General features: G+C 53.9%; 2 protein-coding genes across 3 annotated transcripts in view; one reads left to right on the forward strand and one right to left on the reverse strand.

The window, feature by feature from the left end:
* Nucleotides 1-1,197: 1,197 nt before the first annotated feature.
* LOC142818568 (uncharacterized) lies at nucleotides 1,198-4,825 on the reverse strand. The gene is made up of 2 exons (XM_075899105.1): nucleotides 3,965-4,825; nucleotides 1,198-3,769 (listed from the first exon to the last, which is right to left on the reverse strand). Exons 1-2 carry the CDS (start codon nucleotides 4,512-4,514, stop codon nucleotides 3,306-3,308), a joined length of 1,014 nt encoding a protein of 337 aa, XP_075755220.1. The 5' UTR covers nucleotides 4,515-4,825; the 3' UTR covers nucleotides 1,198-3,305.
* Nucleotides 4,826-9,818: 4,993 nt separating this feature from the next.
* Nucleotides 9,819-12,472, forward strand: part of ADCY9 (adenylate cyclase 9) — a 98,009-nt gene continuing 95,355 nt past the window's right edge. For both annotated transcript variants that reach the window (XM_006130609.4, XM_006130610.4), the window contains exon 1: nucleotides 9,819-12,294. In XM_006130609.4, coding sequence (XP_006130671.2) covers nucleotides 10,593-12,294 — 1,702 coding nt within the window. In that variant the 5' untranslated portion in view covers nucleotides 9,819-10,592. The remainder of the gene's footprint in view (nucleotides 12,295-12,472) is intronic.

Below are 12,472 nucleotides of genomic sequence, written 5' to 3' on the forward strand. Positions count from 1 at the left end.
GCTTTGCTCCTTGTATGTAAACTAACAAGGAGCAGAGGCCAATCTCACAGTAACAAGAGGGGGCTAAGATAGCATAGCGCCTGCACCACACCAAGAGAAGTTCCCACCAGGGTTGATTTCTCAGAAGAATCCATTTCAAGGGTTTCCTGGTCTATAAGGGGAAGGGGGCTGGCCCTCAAGGGATAAGCAATTGAATCTGCTCATGGGGGGATAAAAAGCCCACCAGATGGAAAGACCAGCATGAGGTCATGCTGCCCCTTGAAACAAGTTCATTGAAACAAAGGCATCAACTTCAGAAGTGCCAGAGAGCAGGGGTGATGCATGGTCATGAGGGAGCATATGCCTGCATGTAACAGACAGAAGGGGGAAGGGGCCACCTAGCAGCCGGCACATCCAGAGACCCTGGCCGTGTGGGGGACTGGGGCAGAGGCGGGTTTTCCCAGCCCTTCCTGGGGAGATGTCATATGGCTGATGGCTCCTTGTGTCCTATCTGACCAGTTGCCCCTCAGAGGGTGCTCAACTCCTGGCTCTACCCCAGACTGTGACCCACTCCACCCTTTCCACCCTAGACCTCCCCCACTGCAACTTGAGCCCATTGCTCCTCATTCTGCCATCTGTCACCACTGAGAACAGCCTCTCTCCAGCCTCTTTGGAACCCCTCTTCAAGTAGCTGCTATCAAATCCCCCCTCACTCTCCTGGTGACTAAAAAAGCCCAGATCCCACAGCCTTTCCGCATAAGTCATGTGCTCCAGTCCCCTCATCATTTTTGTTGCCCTCCACTGGACCCTCTCCAATGCATCCACACCCTTTCTGAAATGAGGAGCCCAGAACTGGATGCAGTACTCCAGATGTGGCCTCACCAGTGCTGAATAAAGGGGAATAATCACTTCCCTCCATCTGCTGGCAACGCTCCTACTAATGCACCTGCCGTTAGTCTTCTTGGCTACAAAGGCACACTGTTGACTCATATCCAGCTTCTTATCCACTATAATCCCCAGGTCCTTTTCCGCAGAACTCTTCATAGCCAGTCGGTCCCCAGCCTGTAGCAGTGTTTGGGATTCTTCCATCCCAAGTGCAGAACTGATGGAAATCAAAAGACTATTTTAAAGTCCTACCAAAATTACAAGAGAATGGGCTGTTGTAGGAAGAATGGTCTCCCTCCAAGTCCTCTGAAAATCCTCTTAGGGTACGTCTACACTACAGCGCTAGTTCGAACTAACTTAGTTCGAATTAGTTAATTCGAACTAAGCTAGTTCGAACTAGCGCATCTAGAACTAAAAACTAGTTCGAACTAGCGTTTTGCTAGTTCGAACTAGCGCGTCCACACTGATTGGACGCAGGGGGGCATTTAAGGGCAGCTGAAACCGGTTCTGGCAGGGCATCAGGTCAGCAGTTGCTTTGTGTGGCTGCTGTCTGAGGCTATCTGAGGCTCGTGCTTAAAGGGACCCCCCTGGACAGCCGGTTCTCAGCTTTCCCTGCTTGCTTGCCAACCTCGCCGAGGGACAGCAAAGCATCGGTCTCTGTGCCCGTCTGTGTCGGTGCTTCCCTTCGGGGGGGACCGCCGCAGGTGGCAACATGGAGCCACGGCTCGCCCTGCACCTTCTGGTGCACGTTCTGGACTTGCTGCTGCAAGCCTGCCACCAATGGCTCGAGGCTGCCTGGCACCACCTGGGGAACGTCAGCCCCCTGCCTCTCCACCTGGCCGTCCTGGGGGCCGTGGAGGAGCCGCGGCGGCGCCCCGGCACCGGCGTGCCCCGCCGCATCTGGCGTCTGGACACCAGCAGCGACTGGTGGGACCGCATCGTCCTGGAGCACTGGGACGACCGACAGTGGACCCAGAACTTTAGGATGAGGAGGGACACCTTCCTGGAGCTCTGCGAGTGGCTCGCCCCTGCCCTGCAAAGAAGGGACACTCGCATGAGGCCCGCCATCCCCCTCCAGAAGCGGGTGGCCATCGCCCTCTGGAAGCTCTCCACGCCGGACAGCTACCGATCCGTCGGGAACCAGTTCGGCGTGGGGAGATCCACTGTCGGAGCAGTGCTCATGCAGGTACGGCGCTCGTCGGCCACCGAGCCGGGGGGGAGGGGGGCTGCGAGGAGGGGATGGGCCGCCCCAGGGACAAAGGGGGGGGCGGGAGGAGGCGAAGGCGCCCCGCACCGGAGAGGTCGGGCTGTCCCGGCCGTACTACACGCCGCCAGGGGGGTTGCTTCCGGGAGTGGGGCGCGGGGCACTGCCAGGGCACGCACGCTCCCAGCCACCCGGGCGCCCCACTGATTGACGCTTTGCTGTGTCTCTCTCCGCAGGTGGTCAAGGCCATCAACCGGGTGCTGCTCCGCAGGGTGGTCCGCCTCGCCGACCCGGACGCCGTCATCCGGGGATTCGGCGCCCTCGGCTTCCCCAACTGCGGGGGGGCCATCGACGGGACGCACATCCCCATCCGTGCCCCGGAACACCAGGCGTCCCGGTACGTCAACAGAAAGGGGTACTTCTCCGTCATCCTGCAGGCCGTGTGTGACCACCGGGGACAGTTCACGGACATCAATGTGGGCTGGTCCGGCAAAGCACACGACGCACGGGTGTACCGGAACTCCTCCGTGTGCCAGCGGCTGCAGGACGGGACCTTCTTCCCCGACCGCCACATCAGGGTCGGGGACGTGGACATGCCCGTCTGCCTGGTGGGGGATGCCGCCTACCCACTGCAGCCGTGGCTCATGAAGCCCTACACGGGGCACCTCAATCCCTCCCGCCAGGCCTTCAATAACAGGCTGAGCAGGGCCCGCATCGTGGTGGAGGGGGCCTTCGGGCGACTGAAAGCCCGCTTTCGATGCCTCCTCACCCGTCTGGACCTGGCCGAGCACAACATCCCTCCCGTGGTGGCGGCATGTTGTGTGCTCCACAATTTGTGTGAGCGGAAGGGGGAGGCTTTCTTGCCAGCCTGGATGGCTGAGGCTGACCGCATGGCTGGACACTACGGTCAGCCCCGCACCGCCGCCGTCCGGGAAGCCCAGCGGGGGGCCATCCGGATCCGGGAAGCCCTGTGGGAGAGCTTCCAGGTGGAGGAGGAGGAGGACTGACCTCTCCCTGCATGCCCCACCGGGGCCTTCTTCCACCCTACCCCCCCCTTCCCCTTTCCCCTCCCTATCTACTGTACAATAAAGACACCTGGTTTTCAAACAAAAACGTCTGTTTATTTCAGAGAACTGGGGTGGGGGAGGGAGGAATGAAGGTGGGAGAAGGGAGGGGGAAACCTGGGACAAGGGAGCTGGAAGGGGAGGGGAGGGAAGGGAGGAAGGGAAAGGAAAGCTCAGGGGTGGGAGTCCGGCTGCCTCTCCCGTCTCGCCACACTGCGGGTCCGGGGGCGTCGGTGGGGAATGGTTGTGGAGGGGGGGGCAGAGAGGACAGGGGGTGTGGAGGAAGCAGGAGCGGAAGCAGGAGGAGCAGGGGGAGCAGGGGGAGCAAGAGGGGGAGAAAGAGGGGGAGCAAGAGGGGGAGCAAGAGGGGGAGCAGGGGGAGGAGGAAATGGAAAGCGGTCCAGCAGGCTCTGGAGGTGGCCTCGCAGGGCACGGCCCTGCTCCTCCAGGGCCTCCAGACTCCTCTGGCGCAGCCTGAGGTCCTCCTGGACCCAGTGGTCCTGGAGACGGAGCTGTCGGTCCAGGAACCGGAGATGCCGCCTCTGGTAGTCCTCCTGGTTCCTGGCTGTCCTGCTTGCCCGGGCGCGGGCGGCTGCTGCAGGCGGTGTGGTGCGCCCTGCAGGCCCCGGTGCTGCAGCTGTGGTGCAAGAAGACCAGCGGTCAATTACCCCAGGGGCCCAGGTGTGTGAAACCCAGCTCCCCTCTGCAAGGCCAGGGCCCCTGCAGGATCCCCAGCTGCTGCTCCGTGGTGGGCAAGGCCCAGGCGCACGGTCCCGGGGCTCCCTCTCGCCTCAGCCCCCCGTACACATAAGGGGAACACGAGGGTACTCACAGGTGGACGCCTCCCCGGCCTCTGATGATGCAGGCGAGCGGCTCTGTGGGGTGCCTCGGGGGTCCCGGGTCCTGGGAAGGCTGGCGGCAGGCTCCTGGCTCTCAGAGCCCTCCTCCTCCTCCTCCGTCTCCAGGAGCGGTCCCTCTGCCCCGGGGTCAATCACGTCCCGGGGGGCAGGGACGGCATGAGGCCCCAGGATGCAGTCCAGGGCATGGAAGTGGGGGCAGGCCTCCGGGTCAGCCCCTGGCAGGCAGGCCCGGGAGTAGGACTGCCGCAAGTCCTTAATTTTGCAGCGCACCTGCTCCCGGCTGCGCTGGTGGCCCCTGGCGGCCAGACTGGCAGCCATGCGTCCATAGACGGCCGCGTTCCGGTGGCTAGTGCGGAGATCGTGGACATTGGAGGCTTCCCCCCAAACCTCGATGAGGTCCACGATCTCCGCACTTGACCAGGCGGGCGCCCGCCTTTTGCGCCCCCGGGCAGGCTCCCGGGAGCCGCCAGGCTGGTCGTGGGGAGCAGTGGAGGGCTGGGAACCCTCGGATGGCTGGCTCATTGTGTGGCAGGTGCAGGCTGTGCAGGCACGGGTGCTTGCAGCCTTGCAACTGGCACAAAGTGAGTAGCCAGCCCGTGGCCCTTTAAGGGCTCCGGGGCCGGGAGGGGGGCAATAGAGTTTCCCTGGTGTTGGCCAGAGTGGCCACCAGGGAAACCTGGGAAGCCTTAGCCTCCCACTAGTTCGAACTAAAGGGCTACACAGCCCTTAGTTCGAACTAGCTAGTTCGAACTAGGCGTTAGTCCTCGTAAAATGAGGTTTACCTAGTTCGAACTAAGCGCTCCGTTAGTTCGAATTAAGTTCGAACTAACGGAGCGCTAGTGTAGCGCCTAGGAAAGTTAGTTCGAACTAACGTCCGTTAGTTCGAACTAACTTTGTAGTGTAGACATACCCTTATTGTGTAACCCACACACCCCCCGAGTGTGGTGTACTCTCCATCTAGTGGCACTGAGGCAGGGAGAATAATGAGTCTGCTCTACAGCCTTAGCTAGCAGCCTGTTGGCTTTTAGCTCATGGGGTAGAGGCTCATACACTAAACTCCAGAGATCCCTGGATCTGTGCGTCTTACAGTTGCATTAGCCTCTGTGGACAGATCAACAAAAAACCCTTTTCCAACAGGATAGATATGCCCCAGCTCAGCAGGTCATGGCTGTCCATGATATAGGTATAACTTCCAACAGCCTGACTTAAAATCCCCATCAAACCACAGATCTAGAGTACACCTATCTGTATATATTGAGCCAAGAACTACCAGGGAAAATCCTGTGGTTGTCATGGTGGACAGGAACTCCTGAGGTGACCTAGGATATCACTTCTATGAAAAATGAAGGGCATTGAACACCATTAACATTTGTGATTTCACTGCAGCACAACCTGGGAATTCAATCAGCTCTCCTAGGCAAAGTCCCATCCTCCTAATCTGAGCCCAGGACTCTCAGAAAAGCGCTCTTAGTTCTAGATGTAGACTGGGAGACCTACAAAACTGGATTCAGCCAGTGAGGGCACACTGCCTCCTTGCCAAGGTCCCTTTAATTCATCCAGATTGGTCCAACAGTGTCATCCAGACAAGTTTTAGTAATATACTCAAAATCTGAGTCCTCATCCTTTACCACATCAGGAGTGGCCAGCATTTCATCACCAACCGTATCTTAATCATAATGAGCCAAAGAAAATTACCTTCCTTTCCCCCCTTTTTTCCCTGCACCTGCCCCCGCAGGGATCAAGCACCCAAGCCGACACACCACCACCAGAACTTGGCAGAGTTGTCCCACCATCTTTGCTAGAAAGTAGCTATTTGGCAATTAAATAAGGATTGACAGAGCAGACTGGGAAAGCTATTGTAACCTATGTACCTCTCCCAAAGGACAGCCCCTTGCCACTAAGAAACTCATTTCAGCATCAGGATGTCTCCCATCCCAACTAGTCACCTAATCTCTCCAACTACACACATTTTGCAGTATTATATAGTATGATATATATGAATTAAAAATTCAATATGCATTCCTATCCAATACATCTGCTTTTCATCAGATGCTGTAGAAAGCTAGACATGTTATATTTAAACCCCTATGTCATTAGGATTTGAACCTTGGGGGAGGGAGGGCTTTACTCCAACTTCCTGCATTATCTTTGAATTATTTCTCCATTGCTCTGGGCTTCCACGATGAATGGTATTTACCTTCATGTGTGAGGTAAAGATGTGAATGCAAACAATTCTAAAGGCAGCCTGTGGGATTGAGTAAATATACCAATTAATAGTTAAACTCTGAAAGCCACATTGCTTCCCTGCATCCTGAGCTGAGGGATTTCTTTCTTGATAACTTGTCTTGTATAAGAGTGACACTCCCAGAGGCAAGTTTTCATTGTAAGATATCAATCAGGGAAGTTATTTTTCTATAATAATAGAGCCAGTTATAATAGTAATATTAATTTCATCTTAATTTCTCATTGTGGACTCTCATGATATCTAAATGCCTCAGAAAGGGTAGGGTTGTTTTTTTTGAGCAAACAGTATTTTAATACTGTGAAGTCCTTTTATTGCACAAGTGCTAAACAAGTTCAAAAGAAATAGAGAAATTCACTGTCTTCATCTTCAAAGGTTTAGAGAAGGCACATGGAGAGAGAGTCTTTGCTACTCACACAACAAGGAGAATGTTGCGGTTCATATTGTTGTAACAATATTGTTGATATTGTTGGAACAGGGAGGTTCCCTAAGGGATTGACAGGTGGAATTGGAAGTGGACAGCTGGGGAATGGTCAGTAGGAAATTGACAATTGGGAGGAACAGATGGATGCTAGACAGCTGCAAATGGCAGTTGGGAATGCTGGATATATGGGAACAACAGCTAGGAACTGGGCAGTCTGAGAGTAGGAAAAAGGAATGATAAGTTAGACATGAGAGCAGGACTCTTGGAAGTGATTGTTGGGAATGGCAGGTGGGGTTGGGCGTTTGGAAGTGAGATTTGAGACCGATGTTTGGGAATAGCAGATGGAGAATGGGCAGTTGGAAAGAAAATGAAGACTATGCAGTGACAATAGCAGGGAAGCCAGTGGGGAAGGAAGAGTGTGAACCATCAGGAAGGGAGAGAGAACAGAATTCATGGTACAGTGTGTGTGAGGAGAACATTGTCCATTACACACTAAAGAGCTGGAGGAAGGGAAAGGGTGATTGAAAAAAAGTAAGTGAAATTCTAGTGAATTCTCTCACGATGCTGAGAACATGCAAAAGCAAAACTATTTGCTGTAGTGCACTTTATTTAATTATGCAAATGCAGTCTCTTTGCCTGTTAAAAGGTAGTAAGCTGTTCTGTTGAGAGTAAAACACGTTCACGTCCAAATACAGTTGTTCATTGTTATTTATATTATATGGTGTGACAAACTGGAGTTCCAGCCAGTAATCCCTTTACTTTTTTCCATCTGTGTGCAGAATAAATTTTATGTGCATGGAGGCATGTACAACTGCATCACCAGTAGCAATACATGCTGCTGGCTGTGGGAATTCTGCTAATCAGCTGGGCAGCATTTGAATCTCTCCTGGGGGGCCAGCCAAGCGTACAGCTTACAGGGAACATTGGTTCCAGCCATGAGTTCCAGAATAATATCATCATTTTCAGTTGTATTCCATTAGTATTGGAAGGGATAGAAACTTGGGACAAGACATTTCCATAGCTGTAGGAATCCGAACAACTGGACAGTGAAAACGTGGGTTCTGAAGAAAGTGAGGAAGGATCCCTTGGAAAAGAGACAAGGGACAGATCATTAGGAAGGAGTCAGAGTAAAATGTCAGCAGAGAGCAGGGTTATGGACATGAAAGTGAGTGAAAGAAATGAGCCGGTGAAGGACATAGAGGAGGTTTTTGGGTGGTCTGATTTGAGCCAGATACATCTTTAACAATCTCTGAGCTGCCTTTCTGCATCAGATTTTCCTTCCCATTTTCATATTTCACCAGCCTCTGCTGAATAAAGACAAGGAAAAAAAACCCTAAAGAAAAACAATAGAAAACATGACAGGAAAAAAACGGTCAGGGCAAGAAAAATGACAGAGAACCCCACTTAAAAAGATGAGTGAGATCCTGGTATTATCTCTGACTGTTCTGAGAGAATAGTAATAGAAACGTAGCCGTGTTAGTCTGGTCCAGCTGAAACAAAAAACAGGACTATGTAGCACTTTAAAGACTAAGATGGTTTATTAGGTGATGAGCTTTTGTGGGCCAGACCCACTTCCTCAGATCAAATAGTGGAAGAAAATTGGCATGACCATATATACCAAAGGATACAATCAAAAAAAATGAACACATATGAAAAGGACAAATCAAATTTCAGAACAGAAAGGGGATGGGGGGGAGGGGGAGGTAAATGTGTGAGCTAATGATGTTAGAGGTGATAATACAAAGATAGCCTCCCCAATTATTACCTCTAATATCATTAGCTCACAGACATTTACCTCCACTCCTCATCCCCCTTCTGTTCTGAAATTTGTCCTTTTCATGTGTTCATTTTTTTGATTGTATCCTTTGGTATATATGGTCATGCCGATTTTCTTCCACATATTGATCTGAGGAAGTGGGTCTGGCCCACGAAAGCTCATCACCTAATAAACCATCTTGTTAGTCTTTAAAGTATTACACAGTCCTGTTTTTTGTTCTGAGAGAGTGAATCTCTGGCTCGCAACTTTTAAAAACAAAAAAAACCCACCTTGATTACTCCCCCTTGTTGAGTACATTATTGGCCTTAAAACAAGGGTTTGCTCTGTCCCAGGAGAAAGCAGGTTCAGGGGGGTCAGTCAGGCGTACCTATATAAAGTGGCATAGTGGTAGAAATGTAGCCGTGTTAGTCTGGTGCAGCTGAAACAAAAAACAGGATTATGTAGCAAGGAAGTGGGTCTGGCCCACGAAAGCTCATCACCTATTAAACCATCTTGTTAGTCTTTAAAATGCTACACAGTCCTGTTTTTTATATAAAGTGGCAGGAGGATTTGTAGTGGCAGCCCAAGGAACAAAAAAGGGAAGTCAGTCTGCTGAATCCCCTCATATTAAAATAGCAGCACTTTGCAATGATGTAACAGTCACCTTTGTAGGGAAGAGGAGCTTTAAACATGAATGAATTTAACTTCCCCCTGCTCTTGTGAAGGCAGGTGGCTATTTTGTACCCATTTTAATGACAACAAAACTGACGCACAGCTCCAGGAAGGTATTTAGGCTCCTAATTTCCATTGAAACTACTGGAAGTTCAGAGCTCAGCTACGTCCGTGGCTCCGGGCCAGGGAGAGGACTCGCTTAAAGCCCACAACCAGTCTAGCCCAAGAAGCGCGCTCAGGTCTGTGCCAGAGCCGGGCTCTATTGCCAAAAGTCATCGCCTAAAAATAGCCGCCTGGATGGCCCTGCGTAGGGGCTGCCCCTGGCGCTCCCCCGAACAAGCCTCTGGGGCGCCCGGGGCCCCGCCGCACGCCCTGCTCCTGGCCTAGCCTCGCCAGTGCAGCGTTCACACGAGCGCCGCGCCTGATCCGGCGCGACTGAGCGGGCGGGAGTCGGGCCCGGAGCGGGCAGGGGCCGCGAGGCCAGGGCGCCCCCTGGGGCTGGGGGCGCGGGTCCGAAGCCTGGCGCCCCCCGGGGCGGCCCCTGCGCCGGATGGCGCGGGCGGCGCGCGACACTCGGGCGAGGAGGGGCGGGTGGGGGCGCGCGCTCGCTCGCTCGCGCTAGCGCCGCCCGCTGACCGGCCTCGCCCCCTCCCCGCTCTGTCTCTGGCGCGCGCGCCCGCCCGCCTTCTCGCCACGGGGGAGGGCGGCGCGGGCACGAGCGCCGCGCGCGAGCCCTCAGCCCGGCCAGTGACAGCCGGCGGCAGAAGATGGTGGCGGCGGCGGCGCCCCGCGCCCCTCGGGTCCCGCGCTGCCCCGGCCGCGCCTGAGCCGGCAGCCCCCGCGAGCCGCCGGCCGGTGATTCCAGTAGCGGGCCGCGAGGCGCCGCGGCCGCCAGGGGCCCCGGAGGAGGCGGCGGCCGCCCCCAGCGCTGAACGCGCCCCGGGGGCTGCGGCGGGGGCCGAGCCCCTTCCCCGGCCGGTCCCTGCGCGCCCGGCTCCGGGCCCAGGGCCCCAGCGGCGGGAAAGGAGCCGGCCCCGAGCGCTGGGCCGGCGGGGGCCAGCCGGGCCGAGCGGCCGCCTGAGGCGCGGGATGGTGCGGCCGCGGTGAGAGCCACACGGCGCCTGGGGCTGCCTCCCTCGCCTTCCTGTGCGGTGCGCGGCCGGGGAGGCGGAGAGAGGCCCCGTCCCGCGGGGGCCGCCGCCCCGGGAGTGGCCCGCGCCGCTGACTGGGAACAAATCCCCGCAAGTTCGGGGGCAGGACAGACCCGCGCCGGGGGGAGACTGGAATATGCGGGGCTGCCGAGGCCCCCGCCTCCCGCCTTCCCTGCCCTCTCTGCAGGGCGCAGTGACTGAATCATGTAGCCCTGCCTGGTGGCCAGTGACTTCTCCAGGAATTTAAAAGCAACTCTTCCAGGAGGGGCCCCGAGCCAGGAGGCCAACGGCTGTTTTATTGTTTTTAAAGTCCTCAGGACCCGTCTCCTAAAGTACTCAAAGAAAATTTGACAACATGGCTTCCCCGCCCCACCAGCAGTTGCTGCATCACCACAGCACCGAGGTGAGCTGCGACTCCAGTGGAGACAGTAACAGCGTGATGGTCAGAATCAACCCCAAACAGCACCAGGGTTGCTCCTCGTCCAAGCGGTGCAAGTACAGCATCTCCTCCAGCTGTAGCAGCTCTGGGGAGTCGGGAGGTGCCCGCAGGACAACTGGAGGAGGGGGAAGCAGTGGGGTGGGTTTGCGCAAGAAGAAGCTGCCGCAGCTGTTTGAGAGAGCCTCCTCCAAGTGGTGGAACCCCAAGTTCGATTCCAACAATCTGGAAGAGGCCTGTATGGAGAGATGCTTCCCACAGACCCAGCGTAGGTTTCGCTATGCCCTTTTCTATATTGGTGTGGCCTGTCTCCTCTGGGGTATATATTTCGGAATTCACATGAGAGAGAAACTGATTGTCTTTGTGGTGCCAGCTCTGTGCTTCCTCTTGGTATGTGTAGCATTTTTTCTGTTCACTTTCACTAAGACGTATGCCCAGCATTACGTGTGGACCTCACTGATCCTCATCCTCATGGTTTTTATTTTGACTCTGGCTCCACAGTTCCAACTTTTGACACCTATCTCAGGAAGTGATGACATGTCCAATCATACTGCCCCTGTGGGAGTCACAGACACTTGCCTTTCTCAAGTAGGCAGTTTTTCTATGTGTGTTGAAGTGCTCTTGTTGCTCTATACAGTGATGCACTTACCTTTGTATTTAAGTTTGTTTCTGGGACTATCCTATTCAGTCCTTTTTGAAACCTTTGGTTATCATTTCCATGATGAAGACTGCTTTTCACCCCTTGGAGCCAGTGTAATTTACTGGGAACTGCTGAGTAAAGCCTTGCTTCACATCTGTATCCATGCTATTGGTATTCATTTATTTATCATGTCTGAAGTCAGATCAAGGAGCACTTTCTTGAAAGTGGGGCAATCAATCATGCATGGAAAAGATTTGGAAGTGGAAAAAGCACTGAAAGAAAGGATGATTCATTCAGTGATGCCAAGAATAATAGCCGATGACTTAATGAAACAGGGGGATGATGAAAGTGAGAACTCAGTTAAACGTCATTCCACCTCAAGCCCCAAAAACAGGAAGAAAAAACCCTCCATTCAGAAAACCCCCATTATATTCCGTCCTTTTAAAATGCAGCAGATCGAACAAGTGAGTATTTTGTTTGCGGATATTGTTGGCTTCACTAAAATGAGTGCAAACAAATCTGCCCATGCACTGGTGGGGCTTTTGAACGATCTGTTTGGCCGCTTCGATCGTCTGTGTGAGGACACCAAATGTGAGAAGATAAGTACTTTGGGAGACTGTTATTATTGTGTAGCAGGATGCCCCGAGCCCCGAGCAGATCATGCCTATTGCTGCATTGAGATGGGCCTGGGTATGATTAAAGCCATAGAGCAGTTTTGCCAAGAGAAAAAAGAAATGGTGAACATGAGAGTTGGAGTTCACACTGGGACAGTCCTTTGTGGAATTTTGGGGATGAGAAGGTTTAAATTTGATGTGTGGTCCAATGATGTCAACTTGGCCAATCTAATGGAGCAGCTGGGGGTGGCTGGGAAGGTCCATATTTCGGAAGCTACTGCCAAATATTTGGATGACCGTTACGAAATGGAGGATGGAAAGGTGATCGAACGAGTTGGCCAGAGTGTGGTAGCTGACCAGCTGAAAGGTATGTGCTTTATTTTGTAACGAATCTTCAGTGAGGGAGAGTGTATGAGATTCCCTGTTAACTGGCCTCTGCTTTACTGACATAGGCAAATTGAGTAAGTTTTACATTTACCAGCACAAGCTGTAACTCAGCAACATAACATGGAAACTGCAGAATGCGACACTTCAAGAAGGGATGA

This window comes from Pelodiscus sinensis, chromosome 16 (assembly GCF_049634645.1).
Source record: "Pelodiscus sinensis isolate JC-2024 chromosome 16, ASM4963464v1, whole genome shotgun sequence".
Lineage (NCBI taxonomy): Eukaryota > Metazoa > Chordata > Testudines > Trionychidae > Pelodiscus > Pelodiscus sinensis.